General features: G+C 44.1%; 1 protein-coding gene across 4 annotated transcripts in view; it reads right to left on the bottom strand.

Moving 5' to 3' along the window:
- Positions 1-25980, bottom strand: part of ano1a (anoctamin 1, calcium activated chloride channel a) — a 66499-nt gene extending 40519 nt beyond the window's left edge. For 3 of the 4 annotated variants that reach the window (XR_015118998.1, XM_086222488.1, XM_086222500.1), the window contains exons 1-2: positions 23359-23767; positions 5985-6124 (exon numbers count right to left, since the gene is read on the bottom strand). Coding sequence is in view for 3 of the 4 variants with exons in the window: in XM_086222488.1 (XP_086078614.1) it covers positions 5985-6124; positions 23359-23428 (210 nt within the window). In the remaining variant the exon portion in view is untranslated. Of the gene's footprint in view, positions 1-5984; positions 6125-23358; positions 23768-25880 lie in introns of those variants that run through there. The other variant, XM_086222504.1, reaches the window with a different exon arrangement.

The following is a 25980-nucleotide window of genomic DNA, read 5'->3' as shown; positions in this document are numbered from 1 at the left end:
GTAGTTTCTGATTTGTATAATTTTTGGATATTTGTTTGAATTTTGTTGCGACCCCACTAATTTCTTTTTGTTTCTCCTTAGTTGCTGAGGTCCGGTGGTGGTGGTGGTGACTTGGTGGCGGGGACCCCCCCCTCCCCCTTTTGTGTGTTGTGCTCCCCTGGGTTTGGGGTATCCTCAAAGTGTGTGTGTGTGTGATTGTCACTTGTGTCTAGGTGTTTATAATTTGGGATCCTCCGCATGAGTCGGTAGGCCACGCACCCCGGTAAGCCTCAGCTTTAAATTAGTTTCTCTCCTGACTTGCCCCTGTGTGAGTGGTGTTCTAGTATTTTAAATTGACTGTTAAAATCAAAAGCATGCTTGTTTCTACAGACGTGTCTCCTGCCTTGAGTAAACTTACTTGCGTGTCTTAACGGTGAATTTGAATGAAACCTATCTCCTGGGGCGAAACTCCCCTGGTGGCGTTGTCGGTTTAGCTTATTATCTGAACAAAAACTCTTGTACTTCATCACCCCCGTCTTGCCACATGTATCTGCCAGAAATGTTGCATTCTAGTGTTGCTAGAGCTACTGCAGTGCAGCTGTTGTGGGGTAGTGGGACTCCTTATGGAGCACTGCTGTAGTTCAAATACTTACTACTTTTCTTTTTTATCTTTTCTGAGGAATAATTATGTGAGTGATGCTCAGAAGATGCCTGTCTCCCTTCAGAAAGCATTAATTAGTTTTTTGTTTTTATGAATTTGCAGCCAGCGAGTCACTTCCTTGATAAGTTTACTTGTTTGGTGGAGTTGTGACAGGTGCAAATGGTTTGAATGTGCTCGCATATCAACTGACCTTTGTTGCTGTGCTTTGGTACCTTACCAGAGTATCTATCTGATTATAATAAAGGTTATAATTTTAGAAATACAATTCCTCTTGGTCAAACCTGCCTCACTGCTGTGTAACCAGCAGGCTGATATTATATGAGCAGTAAACCCATGTGGAGAAATTCCTAACAGTGTTCACAAACAGACACTGTTGACACAGTGATAACAGGACACTTTGAGGACAATTAACTTACAATCTGGGCAGGAGATCAGAGAGTCTGGTTTCAATAAAGCCACCAAAAACTGCTGGAATGGAAGTAGATTAGTGATTCATGCTTGCAGCTCAACCATGAATCATTAAACTAATATTTACAAGACAGATATGCCAACACCAACTCTTCATACAGTAGCAGTGTGTGTGTGTGAGTGTACGATATGCATTTTCACGAGACAAAGCCCCCCCCCCCCCCCACACACACACACATGCACCATGTTCATCCCTCTCTCAAAAGGAAGTAGTCATCACAGCAAAGGTCAGAGGTCACTTCTCAGAGGGCGCATGAGGATGTGGTGGTGTAGGCATCATTCACCAATAGGAACTCTTTTCTCAGTGAGCCACCAGGACATGAGGTTCTCCTCTCCTTTGGGCTTCCACAGGCACACAGCCACCCCCACATACATGTACACACTCACATACACAGAAACACACACACACACACGTATCACATAATAAGCTGGAGGCTGAGACAAATAAATCAATAACAGTTTTCACAGTAGCAGCCGACTCAGGAGCAGCTGGAACATTTCATTTTAGAACTATGAAGCGTTCAAATCTAAACCATCGATTCTAAGTAACGTATATCTAATGCAAGTCCAACATAGCTTAAAGTTAACAATAGCTTTGTTACTAATAACTGAACAGCCACTAAAATGAGAGATAGAAAAGCCTTGACTTGTGAGTTTTGTAGTGATGGATGTTGCATATGGACGTTCTCTAAACCATCAGTGGCAACATAATCCTTGAATCCACATGTGTTTATTTGTCTACCTTTAGCAAGACTGATGCACCTCCAGAGTCCTGGGTGATGCAAGGGAAGTGTGCTCGAAGAGAAAGAAGATAAATCAAATTTCCCAGGACGTTCAATGTATTGATCCATTCAATCTTTACTCTTGTTGTATAACTAAACAGACAGTGTCAGACCGATAATCCATATCAGTGGTTCATTAGTTCGTGCCCACGAACATGAAAACCAATGCGAGGCTGATGTAGTCCAGTAGATGCACAGGGACATGTAGGGGGGGTCATCTTGACCACACACTTCACTCTAAGGACTTCTTCAAACAACATTTGTCTGACTTTGTATTTTCAGTGCAAGTGTCAAACTCACACATCCTCATCTCAATGCAGGTCATCAGCAGCAGGCCACACACATAGCTGAGGAGCTCTAGGGAACACAACAGACCATCCAAACAATGCTCACAAGCTGACAAGATATTCCTTTCTTTTTTAACTAAGCTCGAGTCCATTATTCAAATACTCACTCTCACTCTCACTCTCTCTCTGGGGGACTGTGACTCAGGACCACATGACGGTTCCATCTCCAATATGGGGCCTCAATTTATGATGAAATGAAAATAAACATCCTAATACTGGCAGTATCCTTCATTCATTCATTAAGTCTCTATGTAATTTTGAATGTCAATTGAGAGCAAGTTGTAATTTAAAGTGACTTTGAGAGTAAATATCACATTAGAAAGTGTTACAAAAATAAGTATAAATATAATAGCAATAAAACTGAGTGCAATGTGCAGATCAGGGGAAAAAAACAAATGCAAGTACATTTAGAACAAAAGGATTTGAAATTTAAGTGAGAAGAAACTGCGGGTCATGTTAAAATTATTTGTGATCACAGATCTAATCTGACCAAAGAAACCAGTGTGTTGAGTTCTAAGGTGGATGGGAGGTTGTTCCATGTGTTGGGGGAAGAGAAACTGAAAGCCATCTTCCCAAGTTCAGTATAAAGTCTGGGGACGTTAAGTGAATTCCAGTTGCTGGACTCAGTGTGGTAAGATACAGAGGACCAGTACACTAGGATATAAGATGGGGGATCAACAACAATACTGTAGCTTGGTATATGAATGGATGGAAATGGCATCTTTCTGCTAAAGAGAAGAGAGAACTACCCAACATTAGTGTAAAGGACTCAGTGGTGAGAACCGTCACTGTCTCTTGGGAAGACTCTAGAGGCTGAGTGGTACACAGAGTCCTGTAGTTACCCACCAAGGAAGCAATGTTATTGATATAGACTGTGAATAGTACTGGGCCCAGAGTAAACCCGTGCAGGACACCTTTTCTGATCAACAAGAATTCTGACTGCACATGACATACTTTCACTATTCTGAATCTTTCTGACAAATAGCTCTTTGGGCCTTTGTGTCAAAACCAATGCTGTGTAACATTAGTAAAAGAAGCACAAGGTCAATCATATCAAATACCTTTGTTGGATCCACAAATAGAGCACTATACTAGATGGTACTATGCCAGCAACAGCACAGCCATGTGAGCTGCCACAGTTTAGAGAGTACAGCACAAGTGCAGGCACACAGCCACACAGGTACACATGTACAGTGGTCCTAGTCCTGGTCCTGGTACTGATGCAGGTGGAGCTGCAGGTACTAGTACTAGTACTGGTACTAGTACAGGTACTAGTGCTGCTGCAGGTACAGGTACTAGTGCTGGTAGTGCTGGTGCATGTACAGGTATTAATAGTGGCGCAACCACAGGTATTTGTATTGTACTGGTGCAGGTACAGTTACTACTGCTGGTGTAGGTACAGGTATTAATAGTGGTGCAACCACAGGTATTAGTACTGGTGTAGGTACAGGTATTAATAGTGGTGCAACCACAGGTATTAGTACTGGTGTAGGTACAGGTATTAATAGTGGTGCAACCACAGGTATTAGTACTGGTGTAGGTACAGGTATTAATAGTGGTGCAACCACAGGTATTAGTACTGGTGTAGGTACAGGTATTAATAGTGGTGCAACCACAGGTATTAGTACTGGTGTAGGTACAGGTATTAATAGTGGTGCAACCACAGGTATTAGTACTGGTGTAGGTACAGGTATTAATAGTGGTGCAACCACAGGTATTAGTACTGGTGTAGGTACAGGTATTAATAGTGGTGCAACCACAGGTATTAGTACTGGTGTAGGTACAGGTATTAATAGTGGTGCAACCACAGGTATTAGTACTGGTGTAGGTACAGGTATTAATAGTGGTGCAACCACAGGTATTAGTACTGGTGTAGGTACAGGTATTAATAATGGTGCAACCACAGGCATTTGTACTGGTGCAGGTACAGTTACTACTGATGGTGCAGGTATAGTTACTACCACTGGTCCGGGTACAGGGATGACTGCCGGTGCAGGTATAGTAACTACTGCTGGTGCAGGTACAGATACTACTGCTGGTACAGGCTAAGCAGCACCTCTGGTGAGCCCCATCTTGTCCGCAGGGGGAAGACAATTGATGTGTCAATGAATGTGTCAAAGGTCTTAAACTGGTGATATCAGTTGAGTCTGGAGTCCTTCAGTGAGGTTCAGGTCCCATTTGCAGTCACGCTACTAGAGAATGTGGTGAGGCTTGTGGCAGACAAGATCGCAGTGCATCTTGCATACTCGCTGTCCACTTCACCTTGGGATATGTGTTCAGGGCCACAGGTTTAAGTGAGACTGGGACGGATATAAATGGACCACAGAACAAAGGATTAGTGTATAATGTCTGTTATTCATTTCATTAATCAAGGTATTTATTTGGATCGGGACAATGAATGTCAATGGAGATCTGGGCAGCATACAAAGAAAATACACCAGATTGTAGTACTGCTGCTAGTTTTTATCTGTAGCAGTCAGTACTACAGAGAAATAAACCCTTACCTTCATTGTTGGAAAGGCTGTAAACTATAATGTTGCTCTATTGCACCCTCAAACATTTTTACATGGTGATTTAATGAGCACTGCAGCTTTTTAGGGGCTACAAACGTATTCATTACATGTTATAATGGTCCATGATGAAGAAAACGCTTCCATTAAAAGAGCCATGTTGACTATCCTTCAGTTCAGGTGGTAGTGGTACTTCAAGTCCTCCTCTCTTCACAGTTGGTTCATTGCTGCTTCAGATCATGATGCAAGAGCTTGGCTGCATTTAATTCTTTGAAAAAGCGACACTGGGTGATCATAAAAGCAAATACAGACACAATAGGGCATCTTTAGCTCAGGTCTGGCTGTGCTGCTACTGAGCAGAAGCTAAGACTTGATACTGGTCATTGTTTGTATGACAAATAACATACAAAAGATCAGAAGCCAATGCAGAGCTGAGCAGCCTGATCCAGAGAGCCCGTAAGGATCAGCACTGCAGTACGTGGAGCATTAAACAGACCTCTCGCTCTAAGAGACTGTGTCAAAGGTAGAACTTTTGTGTTTGTCCCCTTCATGTGCGATGCACTGACCTCACACTCACCGCTCACCATAACCCTCCACCAACACACGATGGACTTTTAAATCATTAAGTTTGCAAAAATAATGTATAAGCAGCTGGAGAGTGCAGATGTACCAGTATATTGACTGTTTTAAATGAATATCTTCCGCTGGTGATCTCAATGACAGCCTGCTTTTGATAGTATTTGTCAGAACTGCAGAGAAAAGACACAGGTGACTTGTGAAATTAACTCAAATAGAACAGGAAGCTAGCAGGGTGCTAGCAGAACCCTCAGGGAACCTTAGCCCTAACTCTCATGTAGTTAACATGTTATAAAGAGTTAGGGCACCATTAAATAAACCTATTTATGTTTGAAAAAGCAAATAAATTTGATATGGCATTCAAATATATACAGTTGATAATGAGATATGTTGCAGAATTGATCATTTTTGTAGTGATACACACTCACGAACAAATACACACATAAAATACACAGATAAAAACACATTCACACAAACAAACACACACACACACACACACACACACACACACACACACACACAGACAACAATGATTCTGATAATAATTGGTGGATTGATATTCGTGAGGGTCTGATTGGTGGTGGTGGACCAGGTTCTTGTGTTTAAATGGTTATATCTAGAGGCCACACATGATCACCCAGGGAAACATGGTGTGTCTTACTATGGATTCATCATTGCGGGGATTGGTGTTGACAAAGTCTTGGTTCTTTTCCTCGCCAGGGACCGGCAGATACTCATCCGTCCTCATCATCGTGCTGGGCCCCTCCTCCTGGGGGCTGGCTGAGTCCAGGGAGGGAGAACCTGGGAGAACCAGCAGACATGGATCAGACTTACAGAGAAGAGCAGTTCATTTGCATTAACACTGCAGGGAGGTTCAGAAGTTGTTCTACCTCCTGCCCAATGCATGCTTTGAATGACCATAGCAACACGAATGTAAAAGTATCAGTAGAAATAATAATAATAATGTAATGTCATATCACAGCAGCCCTGCAGACTCTGGCTGTCCAGACTGTTGTCCGATATCCTCTCCAAGGAAACAATCGACACTGTCATGTTCATTCAATCAAAACTTTATTTGTCCAGCAGTTTTCATACATACACAATCTAACACAAAAACACTTGAGATGCATGAGGAGGAATGTTCTGGTGTCAGGTGTGAACTTAGGTTCCACTGTTGAAGGCATGTTGGAGCAGGACCAGACCATTGTCTCCATGGTTACTGGAAGACGTCATGTTGTGTTCCATTATGAGCAGTTTCACTGTAACAACGCAATGTCCTGGTTTCTACGGGTTGCACCCAGATGGACTTAAGACTCTGAACTAGATGTGCTTTAGTGCTTTTGATGATCAAACCTGCCACTGTATGAAGTTGCCATCAAGAACGCCTGAAACGCCACTGACGCATCAACTGTTCAAAAATAATAAGCAAGCTATCTGAATCAATTCAGGCATTTATTAAACTCTGGAGTCGGTGAACATTGTGGTTGCTGTAGGTTTGACCGAGAGGAGCTGCCATCAACACCGTTTAATACAGATGGATCTTGGGTCGCCATTCGTTGTAGTGAGGGAATGTGGTGCAGCTGATTATTTAACAGTTTAGGTAACGTGGCTCCGTTGAGGGTCTCCGAGGGGTCCTCGGCACACTGAAGCTTGATTTCACTTTTATTTAAATGGTTGTGAAAGACCACAGCTAAGCATCTACATCTAAGCCAGTATGAGCTGAAGTGTAGTATGAAGGAATAATATTTCTTGAGGAAAATAGCTGGCTCGTCATCATCTAAGCTGCTAGCTGCTAGCTATGAATGTGGACTGTGTGGTGTTGCTGGAACCAAGAACAGAAACATTGCACATTGTCATTTAATTCATTGATGACTCACACCAAAACACTGCAGAGGAACACTTCAAGACCCTCAGGCGGCTTTGATTTCCTTTCATTTCAGTTAATCTGCACGCAGACATTTAGAGGCTGAGGAAGAACGTTAATCCCTAACAGTTTAATCACTCCAATCCAACACTGATATGACCAGCAGCTGCAGGCTTGTGTTTGTGCTGCATCATCTCAAGCACCATCACTGTCAGAGGCCAGAAATTCTCCGCAGCAGCTCACAAATATGTAGGTTTTGAAGATGTGACCTAAGTGTCAAAAAGGCACTTTGTCACATGTGATGGATGAAATGGCTCAAGGTTCATCCCGTCAATGTCATGAAACAGCTGTGACTGCCCGCATGGTTCGAGGTAACTTGAAGATGTAATGAAATAATAATAAGTTCAGTACCATGTTAAGAATTAGCAGTCTAGTTAATGAGCAGAAAACTTTTAAGAACCGCATAGTAGCTTTCAAAACCATACAAAATAGAAAAATATTGCTGAGCATTCATCCACTGCAAACCTGGAAAGTGACGTTGGTGAAGCCTTTGCTAGTTAATGGACAAAAACCTGCAAAGTCAGCAGTTGTGGTTCTTTTAATCTGCACGAGAAAACTACTGTGTGGCTGCAAATGGCATTGAGAGGTAGCTTGTGTAGAAATACCACCTTAAACCATTGATTTACTACAGCAGTAATATGTCTCAATGGGACCTTGCTCACTGTCGCGATCAATCCTAACAGATATCAATGATCAATAATCAATGGATAAGACTATTACAATGGAGGACAAAGGATAGAACAGAATGTTCAAATGCAAATGAGAACTGCAGATGACAAGACATCAAAATGTTTATATGATGATGGATGTTCATTTCTAACTCACCATATTTATTCTCCTCAACTGGCCAGATCACAACCCTGACGTAGGCTCCTGCTGGTGGTTATTTTCAGTACAGACAGATGTGCTGACTATCCTCTTCATTTGACTGATTGATCATTTGGTCCATTTTCCAGTTCAGAAAAGTGAAAATGTCTACTCTTGTTATCACTTGGTGGTATTTCATAACCTATAACACCATTCTAGCATAGGAGTCCCTGCAGCTCTCAGCAGATCTGTAGCTTGTTTTTGTGAGCTACATGTAGATCAAGGTGGTGTAATTAACTTATGGATGTTATGTGATGTAATTTCACCCGGCAGGACACGCCTCCCAAGTCACACTGAGTGGCTTGTGAGTGGCAGAACATTACAAAAAAATTACAAAACTGTGAGAAAAACCATCAATAATCAGATGAATTACATTCTGTTGGACTCCCCATTGGTCCTTCAAACAACTTAAAAGCAGGCACTGCAGCGGCTGTCGCTACTGGACGGTTTGTGTGACTTATCAAGTGAGGTGTTCACAAACTGCAGTGTAACAACAAACAAGAGGAAGAAGCTTCTCAGACTCAGACCCTTTTCTCTACCCGGACTCAAACACACGCATGGACACATAGTGAAGGGTGGTGATAGCACAGACGGCGATGAGTCTCTTTGTGTGTCTGTAGCACAGAAAACAGCAGAAGGCGTCTTCCAGTCAGACGTCTGGTTCACTCGATTGGCTGCCAAAGCAGTACATCAGGTTGGATTTCTTCAAAAGTTAACTCAGCCCCACGAACACGCTAACCCATTCAAATGCCTGAGCGAGATTGTGTCCTCAGTGCAGCAACTGACTGGTATGAATTCAGACATGTCATGATATCAATGAGTTAGCAGTGTTAGCTGTTATCCACTCTGGTTGCTATGACCATTATATTTGTCATTATTTAACTGCTAGCTGCCCCACGAGGCTTGATCTCCCCACAAGTCATCACATCCTCCAAGAGTCACATAAACACTACCACAACTTGCTGGTTCCACTGGATGACATCACTACAACTTTTGCTTGTGTGTGCTGTGCTGACTTGGTCTGGATGTGTACGCCAGAGGATGCACGATTCCTGACTCTCAAGGCCCTTTGGAGAAGGCTGGCTGCTGTCACCAAATACAAAACCAGTCTATAGCTTTTATTGCTTTTACTTACAGTATTTCAGTAGATGCCAAAGGCTTATTTGTATTACTGCACATAATGACTGTCCTCTCTGTGGACTCATGCGGGATTATACCCAAGCAGATGAACGAAAGGACAACAGCGGACACAATAGACTTGTCGAAACTACTTTTCTTTCCACCCACTTGAAGCAGATCTGCATCCACACAGGGAGTACCTGCATTGATTGTTTCAAAAATTAAAATAATCTGGAAAGAGTACTACTGATTGATGAACATGTGCTCTGCATGGTATAATGACAGTAAATTGGTGTGAATTGAAAGTGGTCTTGCACACAGCATCAACTCAGCTATCAGCTCGCCATAGTTTAGAAGATCATATGAGTCATAAGAGGTAGGAAATAAAAAAAACAAAAAACAAACTTAATAGAGTCTTCACCTGAATTACCTTCTGGCTCAGGCCCTAACAAGAAGAGATAGATTCTGATTCAAAATATGAGAACAGCAGCTTCTCTGGGAACTGGGGTCAGTCTGGGCATGTCCACACACAACCAACCACCTCTGATGACATTCAATCTGTACACACCCTCGCATAGTCTAGAGGACTTCAAGCCCCCCCACACACCCCACCCCACCCCATCTGAGGTCAGATTACTGACAACAGGAAAACTGTTCAATAAAACTTTTATTTGAGCTGAAAACAGACAGTTGGTCTCCATTACGTAGCTTCAAGCTAAGTATACTTGGCTGGCTCTTTCTGCATTCGAGAGTCACAAAAAAGTAACACAGGAGAGTATAACCTCTTTTCCAAGACACCAAATGGTGAGTATTTTAAAGGCAAAAGACAGTTTTGGGGTGAATTATCACTTTAACTTTACAGGCTAGAGTCAGATAGGTCATCATAATAATGATTCTTCTCACAGATGGTTGTTTTTGTTGAGAAGAAAAGAACAGCTGATGAAGTTTATGGGGCCACAATGTTATTAAATACAAAGACATCAAGTTTTGTATACGATGACCTGGATGAATGAGAACCTACACAGACACATCAAGTTTTATTCGACATTAATGATGGACACCTCAGTGGTGATAGTGACTCACTTCAGCTGAGGTGAGCAGGAAGAACCAGGGAAGAGAAGTTGCTTGTTTACAGTCCACAGATTCAAATACCTGAACCAAACGTGATTGTACATGTCTGGCATGTGGTGTTTAACCGTATACAATGTCTCAGTCCCATGCAAACAAACGTTCCATGAGAACAAAAACCTCCTGATACTCTGCCTAATGGCTTGGCGGAACGCCTAGACAGGAGGCACCCAGCACGAGTTTTGAGGTGTTTCCAGTGTCATCAAACATTTACCACTAGGATGAGTCTTTCCATCTGAAAGCTCAATGTGGCTCCACTCGAGGTTGGCATTTTATTTTTTACAGCCACATACATATACAAACCAGCATATTTGCATGTCTGAAGGCTAGAAATGGTGACAGAACCCCCAGCTTATGGTTTAATATCTCCACATCTTGCTGAACTACAGAAGTGACCTAGGAAGCTCAATACCTGCTGGAATATGAAGCATTAACGTTTATACAGACAACTGTTTTGCATGAATGTATATTCATGAACAGCCTCTCAACAAACAAATTCACATTCAGACTGTTTCCCTACAGTCATTCTGCCTCCCACCCAGGCATCAATCACAACAGAGGATCATAGCTATAACCACAGAAGAAGAAGTTAGGGATGGATTAGGATTTTTGAAAATTCATGACCAACTGAAATTTTTTTTATGACGAGTGCTTTGAGTTTTGCTGGTGAATCTTCAATAGATGGAGGGGTAAGATGGTCAGTCACTGTGTCTGTTTACCGGAAAGTTGATGTGTTTTATGGGGACAACAAGATTAGAGTTCATGTCCACATGTTGTTGGGAACATATTTGTAGGAGAACAGAACGATTGTGATGAGTAACAGAATGAAAAAGCGACAAAACATGGTTCAGCTGGTCATCGCCAGCACTTGTCAACTTATGCTACTGGTAGCTGCAATGCTACCTGGATTCACCTGTGCTGTGATTTCAGCTGCATTCACAGGTAAAACAAACACTCAAGAAAAAGAGCTTAGTTGCTGGAGGAGACAGAGAGTGACAGGCACCTATAACCGCAGAAACCTTAGAGGCAGCAGTGATGTTGTTAGGTACGCGTCCTGCGTCCCTGACACATTAAAATATGAAAGGACGCAGTAAATTCACTATCTGCATGTCCCAGGGACACACCTCATTTTTCCCATGAAAAACCATACATTGTGAACAACAACTTGTGTTTAAAATCACAGTAAGTAGCAAAAGAAACCTTGCCATCAGCGGACCTGACGAGCGCTGTTTCAACCCTTTGCGCATGAACTCAGCGCAGACATGATCCCCTTGAGTACATTATTGCGATGCTAGTTTAGCCGCTACAACAACAACTACTGCGGATTTCCTTTCAACAATTAAACTTCTTAGTAGCAAATAAATTCACGTGTCAACTATTATATGCTGTGTTCACTCGATGGTTTAAAGTCTAGGGGACGTGCTCTAACGAAATAAATAAAAATATCCCGGTGGTGGCTGTGTGGCAATAAAAAAAACAAAACACTATGAATGGTGAAAAAAACATTTTGAACATACCTGCTAATTATAGCCATATCTTACCTTACCGCCATTGAGAGAGTTTAACACTGCAATTTAAGCAATAGAAGAATATAAGAAATAGAAAGAAATACATTTTTTAATTGGGGACCCATTGAATTTCCCAGGGACCCACTCAAATCACCACCTGTGGGTCCCTGGGGTCTCACTATATTGAAAACCTATCAACATCTCTGAGGCAGTTGTAGGACCAGACATACACTTTGATAGTTTTCCTCCCATCAGCCTTCATGAGCTCAGTTAAATAATTTCCTCCTCTAAACCATCCACCTGTCTTCTAGACCCCATCCCAACTAAGCTGCTCAAAGACGCTCTACCCCTCGTTAGCACCTCCCTCTTAGATATGATCAATGTGTCGCTGTTATCTGGTTACGTCCCACAGTCCTTTAAGGTAGCAGAACTTAAACCCTTTCTCAAAAGAACAACCCAGGATCCAGAAGTTTTGGCCAACTATAGACCAATATCAAATGTTCCTTTTCTCTCCAAAATTCTGGAGAAAGCAGTTGCCAAACAGCTCTGTGACTTTCTCCACAGCAACAGCTTATTAGATGATTTCCAGTCAGGTTTCAGGGTTCATCATAGCACAGAAACAGCACTAGTCAGAGTTACCAATGACCTCCTACTAGCATCAGATGAGGGACTGGTCTCTGTGCTGGTCTTATTAGATCTTAGTGCAGCTTTTGATACCATTGATCACCATATCCTTCTGCAGAGACTGGAACATGTCATTGGCATTAAAGGAACTGCACTAAACTGGTTCAGGTCATATTTACTAGGTCGATCTCAGTTTGTACTCACTAATGATAATCCCTCTGAAAACACTACAGTCAGTTATGGTGTTCCACAAGGGTCTGTGCTGGACCAATCCTCTTCACCCTATACCTGCTTCCTCTAGGTCACATTATTAGGAAACACTTGATTAATTTTCACTGCTATGCAGGCGATACACAGCTGTACTTAACAATGCATCCACATGAAACAAATCAGCTGACTAAACTGGAGGCCTATCTAAAGGAGATAAAAACAAGGATGACCCAGGATTTCCTTTATTAAGTTCAAACAAAACTGAAGTTATTGTGCTGGGCCCAAAATACCTTAGAGCCACCCTATCTAATGAGATAGGTACCCTGGATGGCATCACCCTGGCCCCCAGCACTACTGTAAGGAACCTAGAAGTTCTCTTCCATCAGGATCTGTCCTTCAACTTCCACATTAAGCAAATTTCTAGGACTGCTTTCTTTCATTTATGAAACATTGCTAAGATCAGACACATCCTGTCTCAAAAAGATGGAGAAATACTAGTCCATGCTTTTGTCACTTCCAAGCTGGATTACTTCAATTCCCTTCTATCAGGCTGTACCAGTAGGTCCCTAAAGACTCTCCAGCTGGTCCAAAATGCTGCTGCCCGCGTGTTGACGAGAACTAGTAGAAGAGACCATGTCTCTCCTGTACCTGCTTCTCTGCATGGCTCCCTGTCAAATTCAGAATAGAATTCAAAATTCTCCTTCTAACATACAAAGTCCTCAACAATCAGGCACCTTCATATTTAACAGAGCTCATAGTCCCTTATTACCCAGCTAGAACCCTTCGCTCCCAGGATGCAGGGTTACTGGTGGTTCCTAGCGTTCCCAAGAGTAGAATGGGAGGCTAGAGCCTTCAGCTAACAAGCTCCCCTCCTGTGGAACCATCTCCCAGTTTCAGTTAGGGATGTGTTATGGTTATAAGTGAGTCATGATTTGAATGTTATGCATAAAAAAGACTAAACAGTAATAATTCATGGCAAATTTAAATCAATCGCTAACTTACTCCATCTTCAAGACAAAGTCTCTGAGCTGAGTTGAGTGGAATGCTAGTGCTGCAACCCACATGGAAGAGCAGCGGAAAAGTGGCAAGTACACAGAATGAGAGGGATAACGAGGAGGAAAAAAAAAAAAAGCAACAGTTACAACCAACGAGTAACAAAGGTCACAGCCCACGACCCTCCACCTCATCACTGGCACAAAGACTTTAAAATTGCTGGGCAAATTGGCGAGCCTGGTCAAAAGGACAAACTGACTTTTTCAAGTTCAGCATGGCAAATTGAGCATGGCCTAAGCAAGGGTTTTCCAGAACCAGACATTGTGGATGCAGTGATTAGGGCCATAGCACCTGGTATGCAGCTTCTCAGCTACTTGGAGAGCAAAGTGAACCTGACCCTACCAACATTGAGACGAATCCTTCGTTCGCATTACCAGGAGAAAAGTGCTACTGATCTCTATACACAGTTATATACAGTTGACTTCTGAGGTGCAGGGATTTAAGGAAACTCCCAAGACCTTCCTCATCTGCACCCTTGACCTGAGACAAAAGATCTTGTTTGCCTCACAGGAATCTGAGTCAGGTCTGCAATATGATCCTGGGCTAGTGAAAAGAATGTTTCTTCACACTGTGATAACTGGAGTGCAGAACGACAACATTGAGCGGGATCTTCAGCCCTTTTCAGAGCACGGTGACATCCCTGACGAACTGTTGCTTGAGAGAATGAACATTTCATGTGCCTATGAGATGGAAAGACAGATGAAAAAGAAAATGGCAGGGCAACAGAAACCTGCAACCGTTCACTCAGCACAGTTAAGTGATGTTCCTGTTGAAAAGAATGAAAAATCAACCACTCACCAAAATCCTAAAGCTTCCCCAGTCATTCTCTCCCAGCTTGAGGAAATCAAATCTGAGATGGCTCTGCTGAAAGATCTGAAAGTTGAAGTGTCGCAGAACAGACAGTCCATGCTGCAACCCCAACACGCGCCCTGACCACAACCACCAGCAGGCACATCATGGCACATCAGGACGGCAATTCCCAGGTCAGCCAATGCAGGAATTGTCACAAAGCTACTGGTCCAATGCAGGCCCCAGACACCGAGGCGGAACTGCCCAGTATCAGCAAAGATTTTCCCCACAACGCAGCTTCGCTCTGTCAAATTGCACACGAATAAGGAGATGTTTTGGCTGTCAACAGAGTGGCACTGAAGATTATTTTACACACTGTTGCAGGTGTGGCAGCAGCGAACATTTCCTTGCCGGATGTTGAGCAAGAGGACAGAGGCAGTTCGTAGGTGAGCCTTTAAATTGGGGAAGGTCACTTGCGTGGGACAGGGAGTGACCAACCACACAGTGAGGTCCCAGCAATGTGCACACTGTGGACAAAAGGAAGAAGAGGTGATGCTGAAACAGTGTGCATCTTGTAAAAATGTGCTTTACTGTTCTAGGCCATGCCAAGTTGATAACTGGGCTGAACACAGAAAACTCTGTAAATCCCCCTCATGCATGACTGCTTGTGCTACCTCAAAAGGAGAAAAACAGGCGAAGAGGGCCCCATTGGTGGGAGAGAAGCACATGGTTAGTTGCTTCATCGAGGGTCAAAGAAGTGAAGCTTTGTGGGACTCAGGCTCCCAAGTGACAATAATTGATGAGTCATGGAAAGAAGTGCACTTACCACACACTAAACTGAGAGACATTTCTGAAATTTTGGACGTGACACCGGCTCTTGATATAAAGGCAGCAAATGGGGAGAGCCTGCCATACACAGGTTGGGTTGAGATCTTTCAGGTTAGCTTCCGGGGCTGCATGCAAGACAAAAGTAATTGTTCCCACTCTTGTAATGGAGGGTAGCAAACTTGCTCAAACAATCACTGGCTTTAATGTCATTAAGATCATCATTGACAGTGAATTGAAAAGTTCAGATGCTACTCACAGGGAACAGCTGAGTGAAACAGTGAGGGCTGCATTCCCAGGCCACACAGAAACATTTGTAAAACAAGTGACAGCTGTTATTGAGCAGACTAATGAAAAGCAAGCAAATGAGTATGTTGTCAAAACAAAAAGGGAGAGAATCAACATACCCAAACACGTCAGTCCAAGCAAAGTGTCACGTCCACATGGACCCCCCCATGAGGATGCAATACTAATCTTCGAGCCTGATGTGAATCCTGGTTGGACGGATGGACTTGAAATGTGTGACATGCTTGTAGAGATAACCAGAGGCACCAAGAAATCCTCTATAACTGTAAGTGTGCAGAACCCGACAAATCATGACAAAGTGTTGGCAGGGAGAACTGTTATTGGGACCGTTCAGCATGTTCAGGCAGTCTACCCCGCTTCTGTGCGAGTCCCCTCCCACCACCACCAGTCTGTTTCGGATCCACCTGTAAACCTGAGTCCCCTCAGTGAGCCAGAGCAGGAGATAGTTCGCCAGATGTTAAGAGGGGAGTCTGCCTCCTTTTCAAGAACAGATGATGGTATTGGTTGCATAGAGAAATTACAACTTAGCATATCTCTGAAAGACACTGAGCCTGTGGCAAAAACATATCTCTCTGTATCTAAGCCACTGTACCAGGAAATGAAGGACTACCTGAGTGACCTCATCGCTCAGGGCTGGGTAGAGAAATCAAACTCCCCTTATGCTTCACCAGTTGTTTCTGTACGGAAAAAAGATGACAGTCTACGACTTTGTATTGACTACCGTGTAGTTAACAGGAAGGCACTTCCTGGCCGTCAGCCTATCACCAGAGTGCAGGATAAAATGGATGGCCTAGGAGGCAACTCATGGTTCTCTTCCCTAGATCAAGGGAAGGCTTACCATCAGGGATTCATGGCGAGGGAGAGCAGACCTCTGACTGCTTTTGTGACACCATGGGGTCTCTGTGAATGGATCAGGATCCCCTTCGGTCTTATGAACGCTCCAGCTGCCTTCCAGCGCTGTATGGAGGATTGTTTGGAAGGGCTGACCATGGGGTCTCTGTGAATGACATCTGTATCTCTTATCTAGACGACACCCTGGTCTTCAGCAGAGCTTTCGAGGATCATGTTACATGTGAGGACAGTGTTGCAGCGGCTACGTCAGCATGGAATAAAGTTAAAACCTCGGAAATGTGAACTGTTCAAACGTGAGGTCTGCTATTTGGGGCGCATCGTGTCAGTCGAGGGGAGTAAAATGGACCCTGCCGATACTGTAACGGTGAGAGCTTTGAAGGAGAAGAGGCCACAGACTGTGGGAGAATTGAGGACAGTCATGGGACTTTTAAGTTACTACCGACAGTACATTAGAGATTTCTCCCGCATTGCTGGCCCACTCTATGCTCTGACAGAATCAGACCCTGGACCAGACAAACACAAGGACAGTAATACAAGGACAAGAAAAGTGAATGGAAAGTTCAGAGGGGCACCTTCCCATAAGCCAATCATGTGGACTGATGAATATCAACTGATACTGGAGAGGTTGATTGACTGTCTGGTTGAGCCACCGATTCTTGGATTCCCAGACTTCAACAAATCATTCATCTTGCACACAGATGCTTCACACCGGGGTTTAGGTGCTGTTTTATATCAGGAACAGGAGAGTAAGCTACGTGTTATAGCCTACGCATCACGCACTCTGACCAAAGCAGAAAAGAACTATCATCTTCATTCAGGGAAACTTGAGTTTTTAGCTTTGAAGTGGGCTGTTACTGAGCGATTCAGAGACTATTTAATTGGCTCCTCCTGTATTGTACACACAGACAACAACCCACTCACGTATGTGTTGTCAACAGCTAAACTCAATGCAACAGGGCATAGGTGGGTTGCAGAATTGGCTGACTTTGTCCTGGTTATCAAGTATTGTCCTGGCAAAGACAACTGTGATGTTGATGGTCTTTCAAGGATGCCCTGAGACATAGAGACAATGATCAAGGAAAGCACTGAGGAAATGTACTCCCCTTCAGTACAAGCCACAGTGCAAGCTGTTGAAAGTGACGTTTCACACACAGTATGGTCCATGATAGCTTTAGAGTATGCAGAGGTGGGTGAAGATGCACCTATGCCATTTTCAAGATTTTCTATTTTTATATTCTATTTTTCTATTTCATTTTCTGTGCCATTTTTCAACATCGCTCATCCGGGATCGCTTCTTCTTGCCACACATGCTGCGAGAGATAGAGCACTATGTCACACAAAGCTGTACATGCCTGAAACAGAAATGGCCCTGTAGAGGGACAAGAGCCTCACTCGTGCCGATTGTCACCACTCAACAATTTGAGCTTGTATCCATTGACTTCTTGCATCTAGACAAGTACAGAGGTGCATAGGAATGCATATTGTTAGTAGTAGATCACTATACACGCTTTGCTCAAGCCTACGCTACAACCACAAAATCTGCCAAGACTGTTGCTGATAGAATATTTAATGATTATGCGCTGAAGTTTGGGTTCCCCCTGAGGATTCACCATGACCAGGGAGGTGAATTTGAGAATCAACTGGTTGCTCAGCTGTAGAAAAACTGTGGGGTCATGGGCTCTTGAACCACATCATATCACCTGCAAGGCAATGTTCAAGTGGAACGGCTAAACAGAACACTGCTACAAATGCTCAGGACTCTCACAGAGAAACAGAAGTCAAATTGGAAAGGGTATTGCCCAAGCTCATTTATGCCTATAACAGCACCAGAAGTGAAGTCACAGGTTTTTCACCCTTTTACCTCCTGTTTGGCAGCTCACCAAGACCACCTGTTGACTTGTTATTTGGTTTGACCCCTGAGACTGGAACTGCTGATCATCAATAGTACATGAAAAAGTGGAAACAACAGATGCAAGAGGCTTATGAGATCACGACAACAAATACAAAAAAAAAATGTGCTGAGAAGAGCAAGAGGAATCATGATAGAAAAGTCAGGAGTTCTGTCTTGCATGAGGGTGACCGTGTTCTTATTAGGAATATGACGCCTAGAGGGGGGACAGGAAAACTCAGGAATCACTGGGAAGATTGCATCCACAAAGTAATTTGTCAGGTGGGAAAAGACATGCCCATATATGAAGTGATACCTGAGCAAGGCAGAGCAAGAGGACGTAGGATTCTGCACCGTAACCTCCTGTTGCCTCATGACCATTTACCCCTAGAGATTCAGCTGAAACCAGCCAAAGTGCAAAGACAAATCACAGCTCAGGCTTGTCAAGGCAAGGCTCAAACAGATCAAACAGACCAAGAGGATGATAGTGATGATGATGACAATGGATGCTATCCACCTAGACATCAGCCTGTGCCACAGTCCCAAGTCTACACAGACAGGCAGGAAGTTGATGAAAGTATCACACAATTGGGGAAGGTTATTGAGCCTGAGTGTCAGGACATGCCACTTCAAGAGGAGCTTGCAGTGGAGGTAGGACAATCACCTGTTCAAAGTGAAGGTCACAGGGAGAATGAACAAAGGTGCCAGCGACCAGTTAGGGAACGGCGGCCCCCAAGAGTTTTGACATATGATCAGCTAGGCCAGTCCCAGTTGCTGTGGCACCATACTTCCAAAATAACATAATGTGCTACTATTCTCCAACATCCTGTGGGGCCATACAAGCAGCAAGTACATGGATAGCCCCAGTACTGCACTGGAATTTTCAGTCGATCAGTCCACAGTGCAGCTGAATGAAGAACACACACCGAGTGTTGGTGCACTTACGTACATACAAATACACTCATTGATGGACTGTTTCAAGAACTGAGTGTTGATACATGCACACATGCAGTCATGAATGGACTGAGGGGTAAGTAGAGTGCCAGTATACACGTGCCACACGTACTTCTGGACTGAATAAGCTGAGTGATTGTATACATTGTTGAATGATTGATCTGATGACACTATACACTACGTGAATGTTTCAAAACGTACTCATCTGTTGGTTGACATATCGGGGAAGACATCTGTGTTGAAGGGGAGCGTGTCATGGTTATAAGTGAGTCATGATTTGAATGTTTTGCATAAAAAAAGACTAAAGAGTAATAATTCATGGCAAATTTTGATCAAAATTTCATGATTGTTTATTTATCTCTGAGATGGTAATTCATAAAAACAGTAAAAAGAGATAATGATTCATTTGTTTGAGGGTAACTGTGTTAAAATGAGGATTGAGCATCTGCTCTGTGTTTGACTGCTTTTGCCTTGACGGTATCGGAGGAAAATACAGTAGTAATAACAGTTATAGTCAAGATAAAATAGTTTAATTTTATATTATTTTTTTTGTCAACAACTTTTACTTACCTGTTGTGAAAATACATTTGCACAAGTTATGCTTAAAACCTCAATTATATATATATATTTTTTTCTGTCAGTCTGTGGCGAATCTGCTGTACAGCGATTGGATGCTGATGATGTCTGTTCCTGTGTTGACAGTGTAGCGTGTAAAAGAACGGAAAGAAGGCTAATACACTGGATGACTGAAGGAAAAGCGTGTCTGACTCACTCATTCTTTTCCCCTCTTTCTATCATTTTCTCCAGTAGCGGGGCGTAACAGATGCAAACACCCTCTCTACCTTTAAGAGCAGACTTAAGACCTTCCTTTTTGATCAGGTTTATAGTTGGGCTGCTTAGGCTGGCCCTTAGATATGCTGCTATAGGCTTAGACTGCTGGGGGATCTCCCATGGTGCACTGGGCTTCTCTCTCCTCCTCTCTGTACTCCTGTACTCATATGTGTTACGAACTCGTCTTCTTCTCCGGAGCCTTCGGGCTCCCCTCATCCCAGATCCTGGGTGCTGCAGACCTGAAGAGGCTCAAGCTGCCACCTGTAGCCCAACCTGCTCAGGTCCCTGTCTGTCCATCAGTGTCTTTCTGTTTTTCTCCTTCTTTATCTATGTCCCTCTCTTTCCTTCTGCATATCTGTCTTTCTCCATTATCTGTCTTTGTCTCTGTCCCGCTCTCCTGCTCTCTTACCCTCCAACTTATCAAAGCAGAAGGCCGTCTCCATTGAGCCTGGATCTGCTCGACGTTCCTGCCTGTTAAAAGGAAGGTTTTCGTCGCCGCTATAGCAGGATGATGTGCTTGCTCATGGAGAATTGTTGGGTGACGAGAAGAAAAGGAATCTTGACACTGTTGCAGCGTCATAAAAATATACACTCTTATCATGCTGAGCCAATGTTGCTGGTGTCAGATGACCACATGTTTACACAGCCATCCATTCAGTTCAACCACAAATATTCATATCAGTGTGACAATCGTTGGTAACTCTTGGTTTGGTGGGACGGTACTGCAGGTGAGGGTCACACCCACCTCTCACATCATAATGGTTTTACAGTCAGCCCAATAAAGCCCCCCCCACCAGACTGAGGTCAGCCCACCACCTCAGGCTCAAATGTTGTGTGACTGGCATCTCTCCAGTCATTGGCCACCGCCACAGGTCTCTGTTGCCCATAAACAAGAGCTGCGTGATGCAATGTTTTCAAATACGAGAGATGGAGGACTGGATCACCCAGGAGATACAACTGGAGCTCCAGGTCATGTAAGGTGACGCTCTCGTCCCTGTCCATGCTAATTTAGCCAGGCTGCTGAGTCAGGGACACAGTCACTGAAGACCGGACAGAAATATACCAGGAGCTGACACCAAAATCTGAGTGGTGATGGGCAAGTGGACAATCTGAGCCAGCTGAAGTCAACCAAAGTTTGACTGTTTGACTGAGCTGGGACCTCCCCACAGGTAACTGGCTATTAGAGAGTGTGTGTGTGTGTGTGTGTGTGTGTGTGTGTGTGTGTGTGTGTGTGTGTGTGTGGGTGTGTGTGGGTGTGTGTGTGTGTGGGGTTGTGGGTGGCTGTCTTGGGGGCTGATGCTGGAGGTGGGAGAAAGAAGTTTCTGTCCAACCAAAAACTGATTGTACTGTAAGGACCAATGACATCAATACAGCAATTGCGATTTTCAACAGTAATACATGTGTGTTCCTGCTGCTATTATAATATTTTATTATAATACATCATGACTGGTGACCCGCGTATGTTATGGCAGCTCCATGTACTATGTTCAGCATTAGTGTGCAACTGCACCATTTTGCTGACACAGCTCTCATACAGTGGAACGAAATGGTTTTGACTGACTTTGTCCATTGAGTTACCAGCAGAATATGATTTACATTTACAATTTTAGCGTCACAACACATGCAGTATCGTATCGTATCAAAGCGTGCTGTCATATTGTGAGACTCCCATCAAGACCAAACCTTAGAAGAGGGTCTGGCGGAAATATGACGCCACCTCAGACAGGAAGCTGCAGACATGGCATGGCTGTGCAGAGGTCAGTGTGTTAGGATGAGAGGCCAACGTGCATGAGTCTAATATTATCACGTGAGGTGTGTTCTGGGAAATTATCACCGACAAATTACACACATGGCAGATACACACAGATGAAACTCATCGTCCCCAGCAATCAAACCATTATACACTAAATTCCCATGCAATTAATTATAACTCACACCCCCACTCACCCAGACAACAATGCATCAGTGGTTCATTACTTTCCTCCTGTAATCTACACCTGCAACTGCCACCAGTGAGGATGTTGATCAGGCAAAACGACGATTCAGCTAACCATGTGTTCAACATGTGCCCAAGTACACACGCATTTCCCCACGGACACATACAAAGGCAGGAGAGGGGACATCAGACTACACCAGGAAAATGACTTCCACATTTATAGGGTTTATGTGGGCCGGAAAGCCGGTGTCTCCATTATTATTATGGAATATTCCTGTCAAATCATCACAGAACGTATTTGACTGACGAGGCGACTGTAGGTCCCACGCGTGAGTCTCAGTCACGCTGCTGCTGCAGCTTTTATGGAAATGGATCTTTTCTTTTCAGGATCAAAGGAGGCAACTGGAAGCTGAATCTGTCTCGTTTGACTGAGGTACCTGCGACAGACGTAGGAGGAAACCACTCAGGTGTCAACACGCTCACCCCGTGACCTTATTCAAGTAAAGGCCATCAGACCATGCCATTGGCAGTGCAAGGTCTTAGTCTTGATGAGGTTATGCTGACGTATTGCAGTACATGTGGCCAGTGTTGTGTTTACTTTTTATTCTGCTGCCTCAAACTCCCTGAGTGAAGATAAACATGTATATAAATGTAAACATAAACAAACCTTTAATTCAGGTGGAATCCTCCAACACCTCCTGATGGAGATTTCCTGGCTGCTGGCTCTGTGAGCAAGACTCAAACAAGCAACAGCTGATGAGGAGAGACCACCTGCTGGCACTGATGCTCACTAATTCATCCTGCACACTGACGGATCCTGCAGCTTCTTCCGCTAACACACATCCCTTCTTACACACTCGAAACAAGTCAGCCAAAGTTGGAGCAACCACACAGGTATTTGTGATAAGTCGTGCTCGACTAGAAAGCTGATCTTGTAACAGCATCTTAACGAACCAAGTCCTGGGTAGCGGGGATGTAGGGGTCCTCCTTTCCTCCGCATGTCCCCGGGTATCAGTGCACCCATGTGCGTTAGAGTAACTGCCACCATCCCTCTCACCCATTAGAGGCGGTGGAAGCACATCTCTGATGTAGAATGTATTAAAGTGAGTGAACGCAGAGCGTTCCTGGTCTGACAAAATTCAGCGAGTGCGCCCCCCCCCCCCCCCCCCCCGCGTGCCTTCCATCTGTAAAGAGATCGATTTGGGAATGATGCGCTCTTACCCGGCTCCTCCGCACTATCGTGGTGGTTTAAGCCTCCAGCCGGCTCTTTTCCATCTCTCTGACGCTCCATCGGGCTTCTAAATGCGCTCAGCTACCTGCAGAGAACCTCACCAGCTCGAGTGTGCAGCCGCGCTTCGCAGCAGCGGTGGCGGCGGCGGCAGCATGTACGCGTCTGTGTGGCCGGAGGCTTCGTGCGCTGTTGCGTTCTTCTGAGGAGCTGACAGACTGCTGTCAAACTGTTGACGGCCGCGTCTGCCTGGTGAGGGGTTGGTGCGTTCAGAGCAGGAAGGAGGAGGTATTTCCAGACTCCGTTCGGTATGAAACGCGTCTCCTTGTATGAGGAGCAAATGGGATTATGCGCTCACAGATAGTGGAGCGTCAGAGAAACCCAGTATAAATAGTGCCAAATCGGTGTAAAATGGTGCTGCATTTGCGTACCACAGGAAAACAGAGGGTTGTGGCCTCTGCCTGAGCTGGTCCCCACTGAGAGCCAGATAAGATGGATTCAGATTAAAGTGAGACGAAGGTTCAGTTGACTACTGATGAAATGAACCACGGTTCCCGATGTTGCTGCTCGCTGGTTCATCTCACACAGTGGTGGGGTGTGGTGCTCGTGCACATTTTTACTGACAAGAAAACTAAGAAGAAATAATTCTGCCTTCAGTGAAAATTCTGATGACCTCGTTCTCTTATCAGGTCGAATAAAATTAAACCAATAAATCCATGATATATAATTCAATACACCATAAACAGAGACAAAGTGCCTTTGAGCAAGACACTGAATTACTCCTGATGATGTGGTGCGGTGCCTCCACCATCGGTTTGTGTGTGTGTGTATGTGTGTGTGTTTGAGAGAGAGAGAGAGAGAGAGAGAGAGAGAGAGAGAGAGAGAGAGAGAGATGAGTCTTCCTCATCTGCCTGGTCTGCTGAATGTTAGGATACATCGTGTTCTGAGTTTCCTACCTTTGCTGGTCTGCTAACGGTGTTACATTACATGAATCTTTTTTTTAAATTATATTTCATTTAGTCCATATTTCCCAGCCATGATTTCAGTTAGGATGTTGTAATAAAAGCAGGTATGACATTCAGTGTTCTTGATTGAATCTTTACATTTCAAAAGAAAGCAGAACTAATAAACAAAGAGCTACTAATCTTTTTCCTGGAGTGTGTCTGACTATCGCCACTGGGGAGGAGAGACCTCAACAGAGGGACTCATGGAGAACTTAAAAAGAACTATAAATATGTAGCAACCACTGGGATGCAGAGATGTGACGTCCCTCCCTGTCCGTCTCTAACCAGCCTCAGACGTCAAGCCTTGTTGTTTGTTCTGAAGGTCACAGTTTCACCTGTGACTCAGGTAACAGACGCAAATTTGATGAATATTTATTGTAAATACTGTATAATAATATATATATATAAATATATAAAAATATAATATATAAATATATATAATAAATCGTTATTTGTAGGGTATGATTTGTTACTTTCTCTCTCTCTCTCTCTCTCTCTCTCTCTCTCTCTCTCTGTTTCCTCTTTTCTTTGTCTCTGCTGATTTTTTGTGCTGATCTTCACTAACGTCCTTTGTCAAATAATCTATTATCAATCAAATGAATATCTTTTTCATGACGAGCCTCGTTTGAATACACAGAATTTCTCGATTGTCCTGACACGCAGCTGCAGAGTCTACCGCTGTCCTAATATTAGTGACCGTACTCCAGAATTGTAAACCCGCTGATTTCCGACGCTGCCTGAATGCAGCACAGTTCTCCAGCTCCAGCATCGGCGCTCCAGCTGGTTCCGCCCCCTCGCGCTGCGCTCTAGTAGGCGCGCGGTTATCAGAGCGCACGACCGAGCGCGTTAGCTGTCTCGAGACATCACGATGTCGAAACCGCCCCCCCCCCCCCCACATTGATACTACATCTGCTGATCAGTTGTGTCTCTAGAACATTGTCACGTTCTGAAACAAAATTCACAAACAACCACATGTGATGTGAGGGTCGTTACGGCTGCCGGCTGGATGGAACACCTGAACGTCCAGAACCGCGCCGACATGAACCGAACTCTCGGATCTCTACTGACTGACGTGATTATAAACCACCGTGAAATGATCATTAAAGTGAAACTGCAGCTCAAGAAGCCGAGCAGCACTGTTTAACAACAGAGAAGTCAAACAGCTGGTTGTTAACAGCGCAAATGAATGGAAGAAGAGACAGAGAGAGGTGGGTAGAGAGCGATAGAGAGAGGTAGAGAGAGGTAGAGAGAGATAGAGAGAGCAGGTCTATTATTTAGAAATGTAAATTATTATTTACCTTCTCCCGAGGTGAAGGAGTGCAGATAGAGAGGTAGAAGAGCCAGGTAAGAGTTCCCACTCACCTGCGTGCGGACAGGGTGGAGGAGGAAGTACTCCTCCCCAGGTAAAGACTCGCCTCCCACCCACGCCTCCCATCCACCCACCCACACACACACACACACACACACACACACACACACACACACACACACACACACAGCAGCAGCAGTACCTCTTTGAGCTCATGTAAGGTCGTACAAGAGCCCAGAGGTAAATAATCCACTGTAACCTGGAAGTTTCCTCCCGGATGTCTTCTTCTGTGGTCCTGTCTG

Source organism: Aulostomus chinensis, chromosome 2 (assembly GCF_037954235.1).
Source record: "Aulostomus chinensis isolate RoL2024-O1b breed Wild chromosome 2, RoL_Achi_v1.0, whole genome shotgun sequence".
Taxonomy (NCBI): Eukaryota; Metazoa; Chordata; class Actinopteri; order Syngnathiformes; family Aulostomidae; genus Aulostomus; species Aulostomus chinensis.
The sequence above is the reverse complement of the archived record's forward strand: the minus strand, read 5'-3'. Positions and strand labels throughout refer to the sequence as shown.